The sequence below is a fragment of the Anomaloglossus baeobatrachus genome, chromosome 5, assembly GCF_048569485.1.
Source record: "Anomaloglossus baeobatrachus isolate aAnoBae1 chromosome 5, aAnoBae1.hap1, whole genome shotgun sequence".
Taxonomy (NCBI): Eukaryota; Metazoa; Chordata; class Amphibia; order Anura; family Aromobatidae; genus Anomaloglossus; species Anomaloglossus baeobatrachus.
The window spans coordinates 493,671,126-493,683,595 of NC_134357.1; the positions used below are offsets into that span (position 1 = coordinate 493,671,126).

General features: G+C 55.0%; 1 protein-coding gene across 6 annotated transcripts in view; it reads left to right on the forward strand.

Annotated features, from left to right (window-relative positions):
- Positions 1 to 2,083: 2,083 nt before the first annotated feature.
- The window catches only part of NDEL1 (nudE neurodevelopment protein 1 like 1), a 37,341-nt gene continuing 26,954 nt past the window's right edge, over positions 2,084 to 12,470 (forward strand). The window contains exons 1-2 of one of the 6 annotated variants that reach the window (XM_075350747.1): positions 2,100 to 2,178; positions 7,677 to 7,866. Coding sequence is in view for 4 of the 6 variants with exons in the window: in XM_075350743.1 (XP_075206858.1) it covers positions 4,056 to 4,079 (24 nt within the window). In the remaining 2 variants the exon portion in view is untranslated. Of the gene's footprint in view, positions 2,179 to 3,989; positions 4,080 to 4,641; positions 4,699 to 7,676; positions 7,867 to 12,470 lie in introns of those variants that run through there. The other 5 variants (XM_075350746.1, XM_075350743.1, XM_075350749.1 and 2 more) reach the window with 5 other exon arrangements.

Genomic DNA, 12,470 nt, shown 5'->3' on the forward strand with positions numbered 1-12,470 from the left:
ATAGTCGCATCCATTAGATGCGACAGTTCTGGGACTGTACCCGGCTCTTCCCGATTTGCCCTGGTGCATTGGCAAATCGGGGTAATAAGGAGTTAATGGCAGCCCATAGCTGCCACTAAATCCTAGATTAATCATGTCAGGTTTCTCCCCGAGATACCTTCCATGATTAACCTGTAAGTTAAAGAAAATAAACACACACACCCGAAAAAATCCTTTATTTGGAATAAAAGACAAAAAAAACACCCTCTTTTACCACTTTATTAAAATCCCCAAATACCCCTCCAGGTCCGAAGTAATACAGAGGTCCCGCAACACATCCAGCTCTGCTACATGAAGCTGACAGGAGTGGCAGTAGAACACCGCCGCTCCTGTGAGCTCCACGCAGCAACTGAAGTGAATGGCGCTGTCAGCGGGGACGTCACTGAGGTAATGCCGGTGGGTGTGTGCGGTCATGATGGGTGCGGTAGTGTCGGGATGTGTGCAGGAATGATGAGGGCTGTAGTGTCGGGATGTGTGCGGGGATGTCGGGCTGTGTGCGGGGACGTCGGGCTGTGTGCGGGGACGTCTGGCTGTGTGCGGGGATGTCGGGCTGTGTGCGGGGATGTCGGGCTGTGTGCGGGGATGTCGGGCTGTGTGCGGGGATGTCGTGCTGTGTGCGGGGATGTCGGGCTGTGTGCGGGGATGTCGGGCTGTGTGCGGGGATGATGGGTGCTCTCTCTCTCGGCCCAAAGAAAACTTAACGCAATGCGTTATTTCACTGGAATCCGTGGCCTTTATTATCACACTTTTTGCAAGGCATCCGTCACATGCGTTACACAACGCAATGTGACGGATGCCGTTCAACGCAAGTGTGAAACTAGCCTTACAGGACTGTGCTGGTATCAGTGAGCTCTGCACCACCAACTGTTCTGCCACGTTAGGCATATGGTATGGTGAGAAGCCGGAGGTTATACACCAGGGGCTAGGGGTCTGTTGTAATACACCGGGGATGAGGGGCCGGAGGATATACACCAGGGGCTAGGGACCAGAGGTAATACACCGGAGGTGAGGGGTCGGAGGTTATATACCAAGGGTGAGGGGACAAAGGTTATACACTGGGGCAAGGGGCCGGAGATTATACACCAGGGGCTAGGGGTCTCTGGTAATTTACCAGGGACGAGGGGCTGGAGGTTATATACCAGGGGCTAGGGACCAGAGGTAATACACCGGGGACCAGGGGCTGGAGGTAATACATGGGGGGCAAGGGGCCGGATGTTAGACACTGGGGGCGAGGTGCATATGTTATACACCAGGGTCAGGTGCCGGAGGTTATACACCGGGGGTAAGGGGCCGGAGGTTATACACCGGGGGTAAGGGGCCGGAGGTTATACACCAGGGGTAAGGGGCCGGAGGTTATAAACTGGGGGTAAGGGGCCGGAGGTTATACACCGGGGGTAAGGGGCCGGAGGTTATACACCGGGGGTAAGGGGACGGAGGTTATACACCGGGGGCTAGGGACCAGAGGTAATACACTGGGGACCAGGGGCTTGAGGTAATACATGGGGGGCAAGGGGCCAGATGTTATACACTGGGGGCGAGGTGCATATGTTATACACCAGGGTGAGGGGCCGGAGGTTATACATCGGGGGTAAGGGGCCGGAGGTTATACATGGGGGGCTGAGGGGCCAGAGGTTATACACCAGGGGTAAGGGGCCGGAGGTTATTAACCAGGGGTTACGAGCCAGAGGTAATACACTGGGGGCGAGGGGCAAGAGGTAATACGCTGGGGGCGAGGGGCAAGAGGTAATACGCTGGGGGCGAGGGGCAAGAGGTAATACGCTGGGGGCGAGGAGGGGCATATGTTATACACCCGGGATGAGAGGCCGGAGGTAATACATCGGCGGCGGGGAGGGGTATGTGGATGCTGAGGGTTGTAGTCCTACATTCTCCACGGCTCCTACAGGACAGAGGAATGATTGACAGGACGTCAGCTGGGAGAGCATCACGTGACGGTGGGCGGACACAGCGTGATTGACAGGGCGTCAGCCGGGGTTGCGTCACGAGCGGGTGGGCGGGGACAACCCGCTGCTTGGATGCAGGACACGCCCCTGACTGCTGCTGACGTATGACGCTGCGTGTCTGCCGGAAACCGCCGCTCAGTCACCGGGGACAGCGGGAGAGCCGGGGCCTCCGTGACTGGTAAGAACGGGGCAAGGACACAATACACCGGCAGGCGGGCGAGGAGCCTGACGTGTCTGTACATAGGGCGGGGCCTGAGGTGTGGGGAGGGGACAGGGAGGGGGCTGAGGCAGGGGTGACAGGAGGGGGCTACAGGGAGTGACAGGGGGCTACAGAGGGTGACAGGGGGCTGAGGCAAGGGTGATAACGAGTGAGCTACATTGGGTGACGGGTAAGGGAGGGGGTCAGGCATGGGGCAGAGGCATGGGTAAGGGGGGGGCTGTGATTTAGGGTGTTAGTCGGGACAGAGAATTGGGGGAGATTTAAGGGTGTCGGGGAAGGGGGCGAGATCTAGGGGGTGACCAGAAAAGGGCCGAGAAGTAGGTGGAGACAAGGAAAGGGTCAAGATTCCAGGGCGATGGGGAAGGGGCCGAGATTTGGAGGGGGCGACTAGGAAAGGGCTGATATTTAGCAGGGGGATGAGGAAGGACCGAAGATTTGGGAGGAAGGAGGTGACAGGTAAGGGGATGAGATTTAGCGGTGTGATCCGGAGGGGGGGGGCGACCGGGAAAAGGCTGAGATATAGGGGGGCGACCGGGAAAGGCCCGAGATATAGGGGGGCGACCAGGAAAGGGCTGAGACTGAGGGGGCGACCGGGAAAGGGCTGAGACTGAGGGGGCGACCGGGAAGGGCCCGTGATTTGGGGGCGACCGGGAAAAGGCCGAGATATAGGGGGCGACCGGGAAAAGGCCGAGATATAGGGGGGCAACCAAGGAAAGGGCCGAGACTTAGAGGGAGACGGGTTAGAGGCCGAAATTTAGGTGGGAGATGGGGAAAAGGTCGAGATAAAGGGGGGCGACCAAGGAAAGGGCCGAGACTTAGGGGGGTGACCGGGTAAGGGCCGAGATATAGGGCAGCGACCGGGTAAGGGCCGAGATATAGGGGGGTGACCGGGAAAGAGCAGAGATATAGGGGGGCGACCAGGTAAGGGCCGAGATATAGGGGGGCGACTGGGAAAGGGCCGAGATACAGGGGGGTGACCGGGAAAGGGCCGAGATATAGGGGGGCGACCGGGAAAAGGCCGAGATATAGGGGGGCGACCGGGAAAAGGCCGAGATACAGGGGGGCGACCGGGAACAGGCCGAGATACAGGGGGGCGACCGGGAACAGGCCGAGATACAGGGGGGCGACCGGGAACAGGCTGAGATACAGGGGGGCGACCGGGAAAAGGCCGAGATATAGGGGGGCGACCGGGAAAAGGCCGAGATATAGGGGGGGCGACCGGGAAAAGGCCGAGATACAGGGGGGCGACCGGGAACAGGCTGAGATACAGGGGGGCGACCGGGAAAAGGCCGAGATATAGGGGGGCGACCGGGAAAAGGCCGAGATATAGGGGAGGCGACCGGGAAAAGGCCGAGATATAGGGGGGGCGACCGGGAAAAGGCCGAGATATAGGGGGGGCGACCGGGAAAAGGCCGAGATATAGGGGGGCGACCGGGAAAAGGCCGAGATACAGGGGGGCGACCGGGAAAAGGCCGAGATACAGGGGGGCGACCGGGAAAAGGCCGAGATACAGGGGGGCGACCGGGAAAAGGCCGAGATACAGGGGGGCGACCGGGAAAAGGCCGAGGTTTAGGGGGAGATGGGGGAAGGGCCAATAGTTACGCTGGGGAAGGGGTGAGATTTAGGGGGAGACTGGGAAGCAAGGGGCAGAGATTTTAGGGTGATGAGGATGGGGCCGAGAATTTGGGGGAATGGGGCTTAGGACATGGGATTGGGCACAGGGTGTATATATCGTGGATTAGTTTTGGGGTTACCAGAAAGCTCTAGTGAGTGATCCTGTACCTGTCGGGGGCAGGCTCTAAGGAGAGGGAGTGCTGTGCCCCACGGTAGCAGAGATGAATGATGCTGCTATGTATCAGGTATTTGCACCCTGTAATTCAGCTGTGTTGGGGCCTGTGATTGGCCGGTGTGAGGGGCTGGGGGCCGCACAGTCTGGGCTGCTGATGACGCTCGCACTGTCTTTAGCTGCTGCTGTCACCGGTGGTGACGGTGAAGACGCTGCCCAGCTGTAGTGGCCGTCATGTGCTGGAGCTGAGGCCGCCCTGCAGTGTTGAATCCTTGATGAGGTGTCCCAGGATTGCCCCCTATATCTGCTGTGACCTTTAACCCCACATCTTTGCTTAAAGGGGAAGTTCCCTTTTGCAGACTGTTTTGTACGCCAGGATACATTGCATTGTTTTGTGTGACATTTCAGTGAACAGATGGAGTAGAATTAAGTGCAGCGTGAAGTGCTGGCTACCTAAGCTCTCATTGTCACCTGTTTATGTCTGTGCAGGAGGGGTGGGGGGAATATATCCGATAGCTGTCAACCTGTTACCACCCCTGTTCATCTGATTGGCCGGCTGACCTGGGAGGGTGTAGGCTTCCTCTGGCGTGATTGGCCATATCCAGGATCACTCACTCCCTATGTTGTGTCTGTGGCCATAGCTGTAAGCTGACACGTCTGATCCCCAGTGTGTGCAGACGCCGGATAGCATGGTATGTGCCGCTCTCCTCTGTGGGATTACTGTGTGGATACAAGGAGCCGACGCTTAGGATCCCTTTAAATCCCCCCAAATGAGTTCCTTGACTTCTCGGAATGGCTTCACAATCCTGGGACCTTGTGTTGAGGACAGGTGATGGGGGATCTGTAACCTTGTTGACAGGCGACGTGGACCCCTTAACCGTGGAGACAGGCGATGAGGACCCCTTAACTGTGGAGACGGTCATCGTGGAGACAGGCGACAAGGACCCCCTTAACCCTGGAGACAGGTGACGTGAAGACAGGCGACGTGGACCCCTTAACCCTGGAGACAGGCGACGTGGACCCCTTAACCCTGGAGACAGGCGACGTGGACGCCGTAGCCGCGGGGACAGGCGACGTGGACCCCGTAGCCGCGGGGACAGGCGACGTGGACCCCGTAGCCGCGGGGACAGGCGACGTGGACCCCGTAGCCGCGGGGACAGGCGACGTGGACCCCGTAGCCGCGGGGACAGGCGACGTGGACCCCGTAGCCGCGGGGACAGGCGACGTGGACCCCGTAGCCGCGGGGACAGGCGACGTGGACCCCGTAGCCGCGGGGACAGGCGACGTGGACCCCGTAGCCGCGGGGACAGGCGACGAGGACCCCGTAGCCGCGGGGACAGGCGACGTGGACCCCGTAGCCGCGGGGACAGGCGACGTGGACCCCGTAGCCGCGGGGACAGGCGACGTGGACCCCGTAGCCGCGGGGACAGGCGACGTGGACCCCGTAGCCGCGGGGACAGGCGACGTGGACCCCGTAGCCGCGGGGACAGGCGACGTGGACCCCGTAGCCGCGGGGACAGGCGACGTGGACCCCGTAGCCGCGGGGACAGGCGACGTGGACCCCGTAGCCGCGGGGACAGGCGACGTGGACCCCGTAGCCGCGGGGACAGGCGACGTGGACCCCGTAGCCGCGGGGACAGGCGACGTGGACCCCGTAGCCGCGGGGACAGGCGACGAGGACCCCGTAGCCGCGGGGACAGGCGACGAGGACCCCGTAGCCGCGGGAACATGGTGACAGGCAGCTGGTGGGCTCCTCAACTGCAGGGACAAGCAATGGGGGGGCTCCTTGGTCACTGCCTTTCGGGTTTTACCGGTCTCTGGAGTGAACTTTTAAAGGTGCCAGCTGTGGTTTTTTGGCTGCCCCCATCGTGCGGATTCTAGTCACTGATATTTACTGGGGACCCGTTCAGTGCATTGTGCTAATGTTGGGGGCCACAGATGTAGTCCGATATGAAGAAAGAATCCCCCTTGATCTGAGGGATCGTACGGTGGGTGATATCTTTTCCTGGCATTGCCCTATGGATATATTTCTACAGGGTTAGTGAATACAATGAATGATGATGCAGCAGATTTGTTTTCAGCTATCATTGATGAGCGTCCTCTCTGATCATTAACCATTTATGTTACGGGACTGTGACGGCTTGTGGTGTTGTGTGACCTGTCGCTGCGTGTGCCGTGACTATCCACTATCTGGAATTTAGGCGTGAACTAGTGCACGACAGGTATATGAGCTCCCTGTCGCCTGGCAGCTGTATTTATAGTAAGAGGACTCCCCACCCCCCTCTCCAGATCCCATTAATCGCCTTATGATCGGTGGGTGTCCTGTCCAGGGGACAATAGGGTCTGTGTCTTTACTTAATCGCTGTCACTTTTAAAGTTTGCATGTGGATTACTGTGGTTCCCTATGTAGCGGCACTTGGCCACCCGCCATGCAAAGAGCACGCAGTGTTACCACCCTTTTGTTTTAGGACTGTGGCAGTCCTAGAGGCTTCTATAAATGTTGGTCTCTGCACCTACTGCATATACTTGCATCCCCGGGCACCTCCTTAACTTGCTTGCCGTGCGCCCTGTCCCCTCTCCCGGTGGGCTGTGCGCCCTGTCCCCTCTCCCGGTGGGCCGGGCGCCCTGTCCCCTCTCCCGGTGGGCCGGGCGCCCTGTCCCCTCTCCCGGTGGGCCGGGCGCCCTGTCCCCTCTCCCGGTGGGCCGGGCGCCCTGTCCCCTCTCCCGGTGGGCCGGGCACGATAACCGCCCATCCACTGTGGGATCACCGCTCATAGAATTCACGTAGGAACGATTAATTTCAGAGATGATTGGTTTGTCGCTGGTATTTATTATCGATACGTTCCGACGATTTTGTATGACACTTTTCAGGAATCGATACTTCCCCATAAATTCAAATCTGAGTAATATTGTCAGATCACAACTAGGAGGAGGGAAGAGTTTACTTGGAATCCATGCAGGATTGATTGGTCTGGTCTGATGCGTCTGCACCAGATCTGTCCATAGAGAGGGCTGTCAGGACCCTTCCTGCAGAGCAGGCATGAGCAGTGGATTTTGCGCTATATGAGCCATGTGTGTATTTTATTAGCCGTCCTGCCTGTGTGTGACTTGTTGGGCTGCGTGCCTTGCAGGATGTGGTTGGTGGGAACATCTGGTATCCGTGCGGCTGAGATGAGACATGTTGTGAAGTGACGGATGTTTCCATGTGGGAACCTTCTGCTGGACCTCCCCCATACATCGGTGCCGACTCCCACCTCGTATGGACAGAATTGGGACCAGTGTAAAAGGCAGGGTGAGTGCAAGTCCTGGCTGCAAAGACCCCCACTCCCTGCTCATTTACACGCCGATCGGTCAACCCTTTTCCGTCTGATCCGGCAGCCCCTATATTATTTGCATTTTTGTCGGCAGCACAGGCGCTGTGCACACAGGGAGAGATGTGCTGCTGAGAGGGGGGACAATAATTGGGAATAAGCGTATCACCATCGGCCCATGTAAAAGAATCCCCTCCTGTGTAAAGGTGAAGGTTGTGCTTGGTTGATGTTTGTCACAGATGACCCTGGCAACTTCAGACATTGAACTTTGATCACACAGATGTGACACGGCAGTGACGTCACCGAGCAGATCTACCATAGGATTTCTTCACCTAGTGTTTTTTTGTTTTTTTTTGCAGTGTGTGTAAAAAGGCCTGAAAGCCATGAATATTGTCCTGTAGCCACATCTGTCCGTGGCCTCGTACTTTCTTATATTGGCCAATATCGCAGACGTCTGGTCCTGCCGCATTCTTCTCAGTCACGGAAAAGGCTTAAAAATGCTATAAAAGTAGTTACCTGAAGGAGCGTAACGTTCCCTGTATTAGACAGGTATGTACAGATATAACGTCATCAGCGCCCCTCCCCTCTGTATGCGGCACTGGAAAGCCCCTTTATATTTCCTGGACCCTCTGGGTACGACTTCTGTCCCTGCACTTATTTAGCTGCACCCCAGAACATAAAACACCCCCTCCCCCTTCTTTTTTTTTTTTTTTTTACATTACTGTGATGCCACCTGAAGCTGCCCGAATTTTGTCAATATTGTACCCCCCCCACCCCCCGCCCATAAAGGGGTAGTTAAAACCAATATGGGTCTACTTTTAGGCTAACATTAATAAAGTCACCTGCCGCTCCTATTGCCAGTGTTCCCTGTCCATTTTCTGCATTTATGGTGGTGGGGGTGTCACGCCACTGATTGACTGCAGCGGTCACGTTCCATTTGAGCCACAATAAAGAGTGAGAATGCTTTTGGCTAAGGCTGCTTTCACACATCCGATTTTTGCTGTCAGGCAAAATGCGGATAAAACTGATCCGGTGCCGAATCAGTTTTTTTCCCCATTGACTTGTATTAGCGCCGGATGGCCTTGCGTTGCATGTGGCGTCTGCCGGATGCGGCGAAATTTTTTCGTCTGGCTGCTGGAAAGGACACAGCATGGAACGTTTTTTTTGTCTCCGGCAAAAAACTGGATGACGCCGGATTCGGCACATCCGGCATGTTGTATAATGGAAGCCTATGGGCGCCGGATTCGTCATCATCCGGCATATGACGGAATCCAAAGACCGAACGCAAGGCCATGCGGCCCTAATTAAAGTCTATGCAGGAAAAACGCAACCGGCAGCAAAAAAAAAAAACGGTTGCGTTTTTCCTGCAAAGTGCCGGATTGTGCCGCATAGCAAAAACCGGAGGTGCGAAAGCAGCCTTAGGCTACTTTCACACATCAGGTTTTTTCCATCCGGCACAATCCGGAAAAAAATAGGTAAAACGGATGCAGTACCTCATCCGTTTTATCCCCATAGATTTGCATTGTTACCGGATTGTGCCTGATGGCTTTGCGTTGCATCCGTTTTTTTCCGGATACAGCAAAATTAATTAAAGCGGCGGCCGGAGGCAACGTATCTTGCAACGTTTTTTTGTCCGGCAAAAAAACGCATTGCGCCGCATCCGGCCGCTGCGGCGCATTTTTCAATGCATGCCTATGGACGCCGGATGCGATGCGGAAAAACCCGCATCCGGCCGCCGCATGCGGTTTCTTCCACTGCGCATGCTCAGTAGCGTGCCACAAGCAGAAAAAAACGGACGGGCCGCATGTAACAACTTATGCAAAGGATGCGGTGTTTTCACCGCATCCATTGCATAGGTTTCACAGCCGGATTGAGCCGCACGGCTCAAACCGGATATGTGAAAGCAGCCTTAGCCATCGCCCGGATCATCCCACCGATTCCCCCTCACCCAGTAAAGAAAGACACTGGCAAGGGCCACCGGCAGCAAAGGAGTGACGGGGGTCCGGTAGGGGTTTATCTATTTATTAATATGAAAAACATACAGATAGGGAATTTAGATTGTGAGCTCCAATGGGGACAGTGTTCCTGATGTATGTAAAGCGCTGCGGAATATGTTAGCGCTATATAAAAAAAAAAATAAATAAAGAAAAGAAAGATCAACATGGGCTTATTTTAAAATGAGCATAAAAAGTCAGCTACCGGACCCCCATCACACCTCTGTTCTGCTGTCAGTGCCCCCCACGGCAGTTCTGTATCTTCCTCTTCCAGTGTGGGGTGGGTTGAGTCAGGTGGGCGCTGTAGCCAGTCAGTGGCCACTTTTTGGCTGCAGTAGTCACCTGATGTCCTAGTAGAGGATACTGGCAGCAGCATGGATGAGCTTCGGGGGTCCGGTGGGGCGTTTTGGTTAATGTTAGGACAACCAAGAGCTCATTATTTAGTAAGTACAAGTAGTGGCCTGTGACTTGCACATGGATCAGTAGTCAGATGAACTAGTCCTGACCGTTATTCACTGGAAACGTGCCGCCGAGCACAAAGCTTGCCCATGAGATCGGCCATTGGATCATCATTTTTCGCTTTGTGTAACCAGGGCATGTGCTGCCGACAATATGGGAACGATTGATATCGGCCATTGTTTGTTGTGAAGGTATCTGTGCCGAGCACCTAGCTATGTGGTCGTCTGGCACTCACTGTGGGCGAGTATATAGAGGTGGGGTCTCCTCCATCATACCTCGTGGTCTGCGCTTTGTGTACGGCCCTATACACCAGATAAGTCACGCTTCGGTCTCCTGTTACAGGATGAAGAATTCTCGTCAGAGTTTTGACAACTTTCATTTATCACGGAAATATTAGAAGAAATTGGAGCTCCCCCTCCTCGGCCCCCTCCATAGGGCAATGGATCTGATTACAAGCGTCCTCCGGGCTATGGGGTGGGGGGAACACAGTCACATCTATATGGGAACATGCTAATTAACTCTACCAGTGCTGGAGTCAGGGGTCCGCTGTGTGGTCGGCACTGACCTGGATATGCCACCTTCATCCTGATGGATTTGTGAGCTGCGTGAATCTGTTTTTTATTTTATGCACCAATGTTTTCATGACTTGGTGTTTGACCCCCCTCCGGCAGGTTTTATTTAGGGGAAGTGTTAATAATCGCGTCAGCTTTCTGGTAACGCATCACGAGATCTGTATTTTGACTCTCGCTACTCGAGCAGATGCCAGGACCCAGGTCAGAGGTGAATCTTTTTTCCACTGACTTCTCTGGACCATTAAAAAAGATTAAGCTGGTTCCTGTAGTGGGAAAACTTGCCCCATCCCTCAATTCGGGCAGTGTGGTATTACAAGGACGTGATTAGTGAAAGGGGAGAGGGGGCGGCTGCAGAAATTCCATTGGGCAAGCAGCCTGCCGAATGATTCCCTATGGTATGAGTTGGATATGTGATATATGAGTGGATGTCCCGGATTGTATATGAGTGGATGTCCCGGATTGTATATGAGTGGATGTCCCGGATTGTATATGAGTGGATGTCCCGGATTGTATATGAGTGGATGTCCCGGATTGTATATGAGTGGATGTCCAGGAGACCCCACTGCGATCTATCCCCACTGACTTTTTAAGACATAGCATTCGATAACCCGAGTGGCGCGGGCAGGAAAATCTATGAATGGACCCGAGTGGCGCTGTATTCCACCTCGCCATATACAGCCTTGGACTGGAGCCACCAGCCAAAAGGCCCTCTGGCATCTATTCAGCTTTCACCCCGGGCGGTGTTGCAAAAGTAGGGCAACTTTGCAGCACCTTCTCGTAAAATACTTCTAATACTATTGACCTCGAATTTTTGGGGATTTTTTCTTCTATTGGTGATTCTTGCCCAGGGCGCCTGTTGTAGTTTCAGCCCCGATCTCTGGTGTTACGAGACGTGGCACCCAATATGGCATCCCATGTCAGTTTAAGGCCCATATTCCATGCATACACCAAACCGGGGAGCAAATTATTTGGGGGACGTGCCAAATGGGGTTGCCTAATAGTGAGCCACTTCCAGGTGGAAGTCCTGGTGCATTCTGCAGCGCGGCCCTGGGCACAAGCATTTGGATGCGGGCAAGCATGTGAACACAATGCGAATGCCAAGGTCACGGCGGAGGGAAATTACTGGGACAGCTGGATTGTGTAATCGGCCATGACCGGGGAGATTTCCCGCCCATTATGGGAGCAGTGATTAGGGCTGATGCCAGTCAGTGCCACCTCGCTGACCAGCGCTTGTAAGGCACCGATCGTCCTTGACTTTGTTTCAATGTTTGACCGCTGTCCAGAAAAGTCCACAGATCCTGTCTACGTGGTGTTTGGACAGGCATGCTTGAACTTGTAGTTCCCCCTACCTGTCCGAACCTGCCTTCAAGAGATCTTATTCCAAAAGGACAAGAGTATCGTGTCTCAGAGCCGCATGTATTGTTCTAGGTGTACGGCCAGACACTCCTTCCCGTGCCAACATGGGCGTCCGCGACTTCAAAGGCATTCCTGCCTGCGTCACTCTGCTTGTGGAGTGTCTTTTCTTTACCTTGTAAAGGTCAGTGGGGATAGGTCGCCCTCTAGGGGGCGCAGCAATGTCTTCTGGGCATCTAAATGGATATGGGGTGAGGACCACTAATGCCTGACATTGCATTCACCAGTGCACTGGATGCTTGCCCCATGGAATTTCTGCAGCCGCCCCCTCTCCCCTATCAGGACTGGTGGTCCTGCATTTATAGAGCCTTTGATCGGTCATCACCGCACCCCCCATCTTACTCTTCTGAATGGATCCAGCCACCATCGGAACCGGTGTCCTGTGATATCTGGGGAAATATCACATAGTCTGTAACTTGTTCAGCTCCCAGGTGGCTGCGGACATGCTGAGTGTTGTAGTACCTCCGCAGCTGCCCTCAATCACTGTGGCTGTGCCCTCTGTAATATTGGCATCAGTTTATATATCGGTGGCATCAATGGCAGCCGCCCCGATTGTTTATTGTACCCTCGTCGTTATTCACTTCCAATCTGGGTCTCTCGTGAATACAGCGATTGTGATCTGTTCCCACACACTGCACTATTATGTCTGCTGCGGCGCTTCTTTCCTGGTCCTCCTGCCAACATCAGTCTTTTCCTGTCCCATAAGAACGCTGAT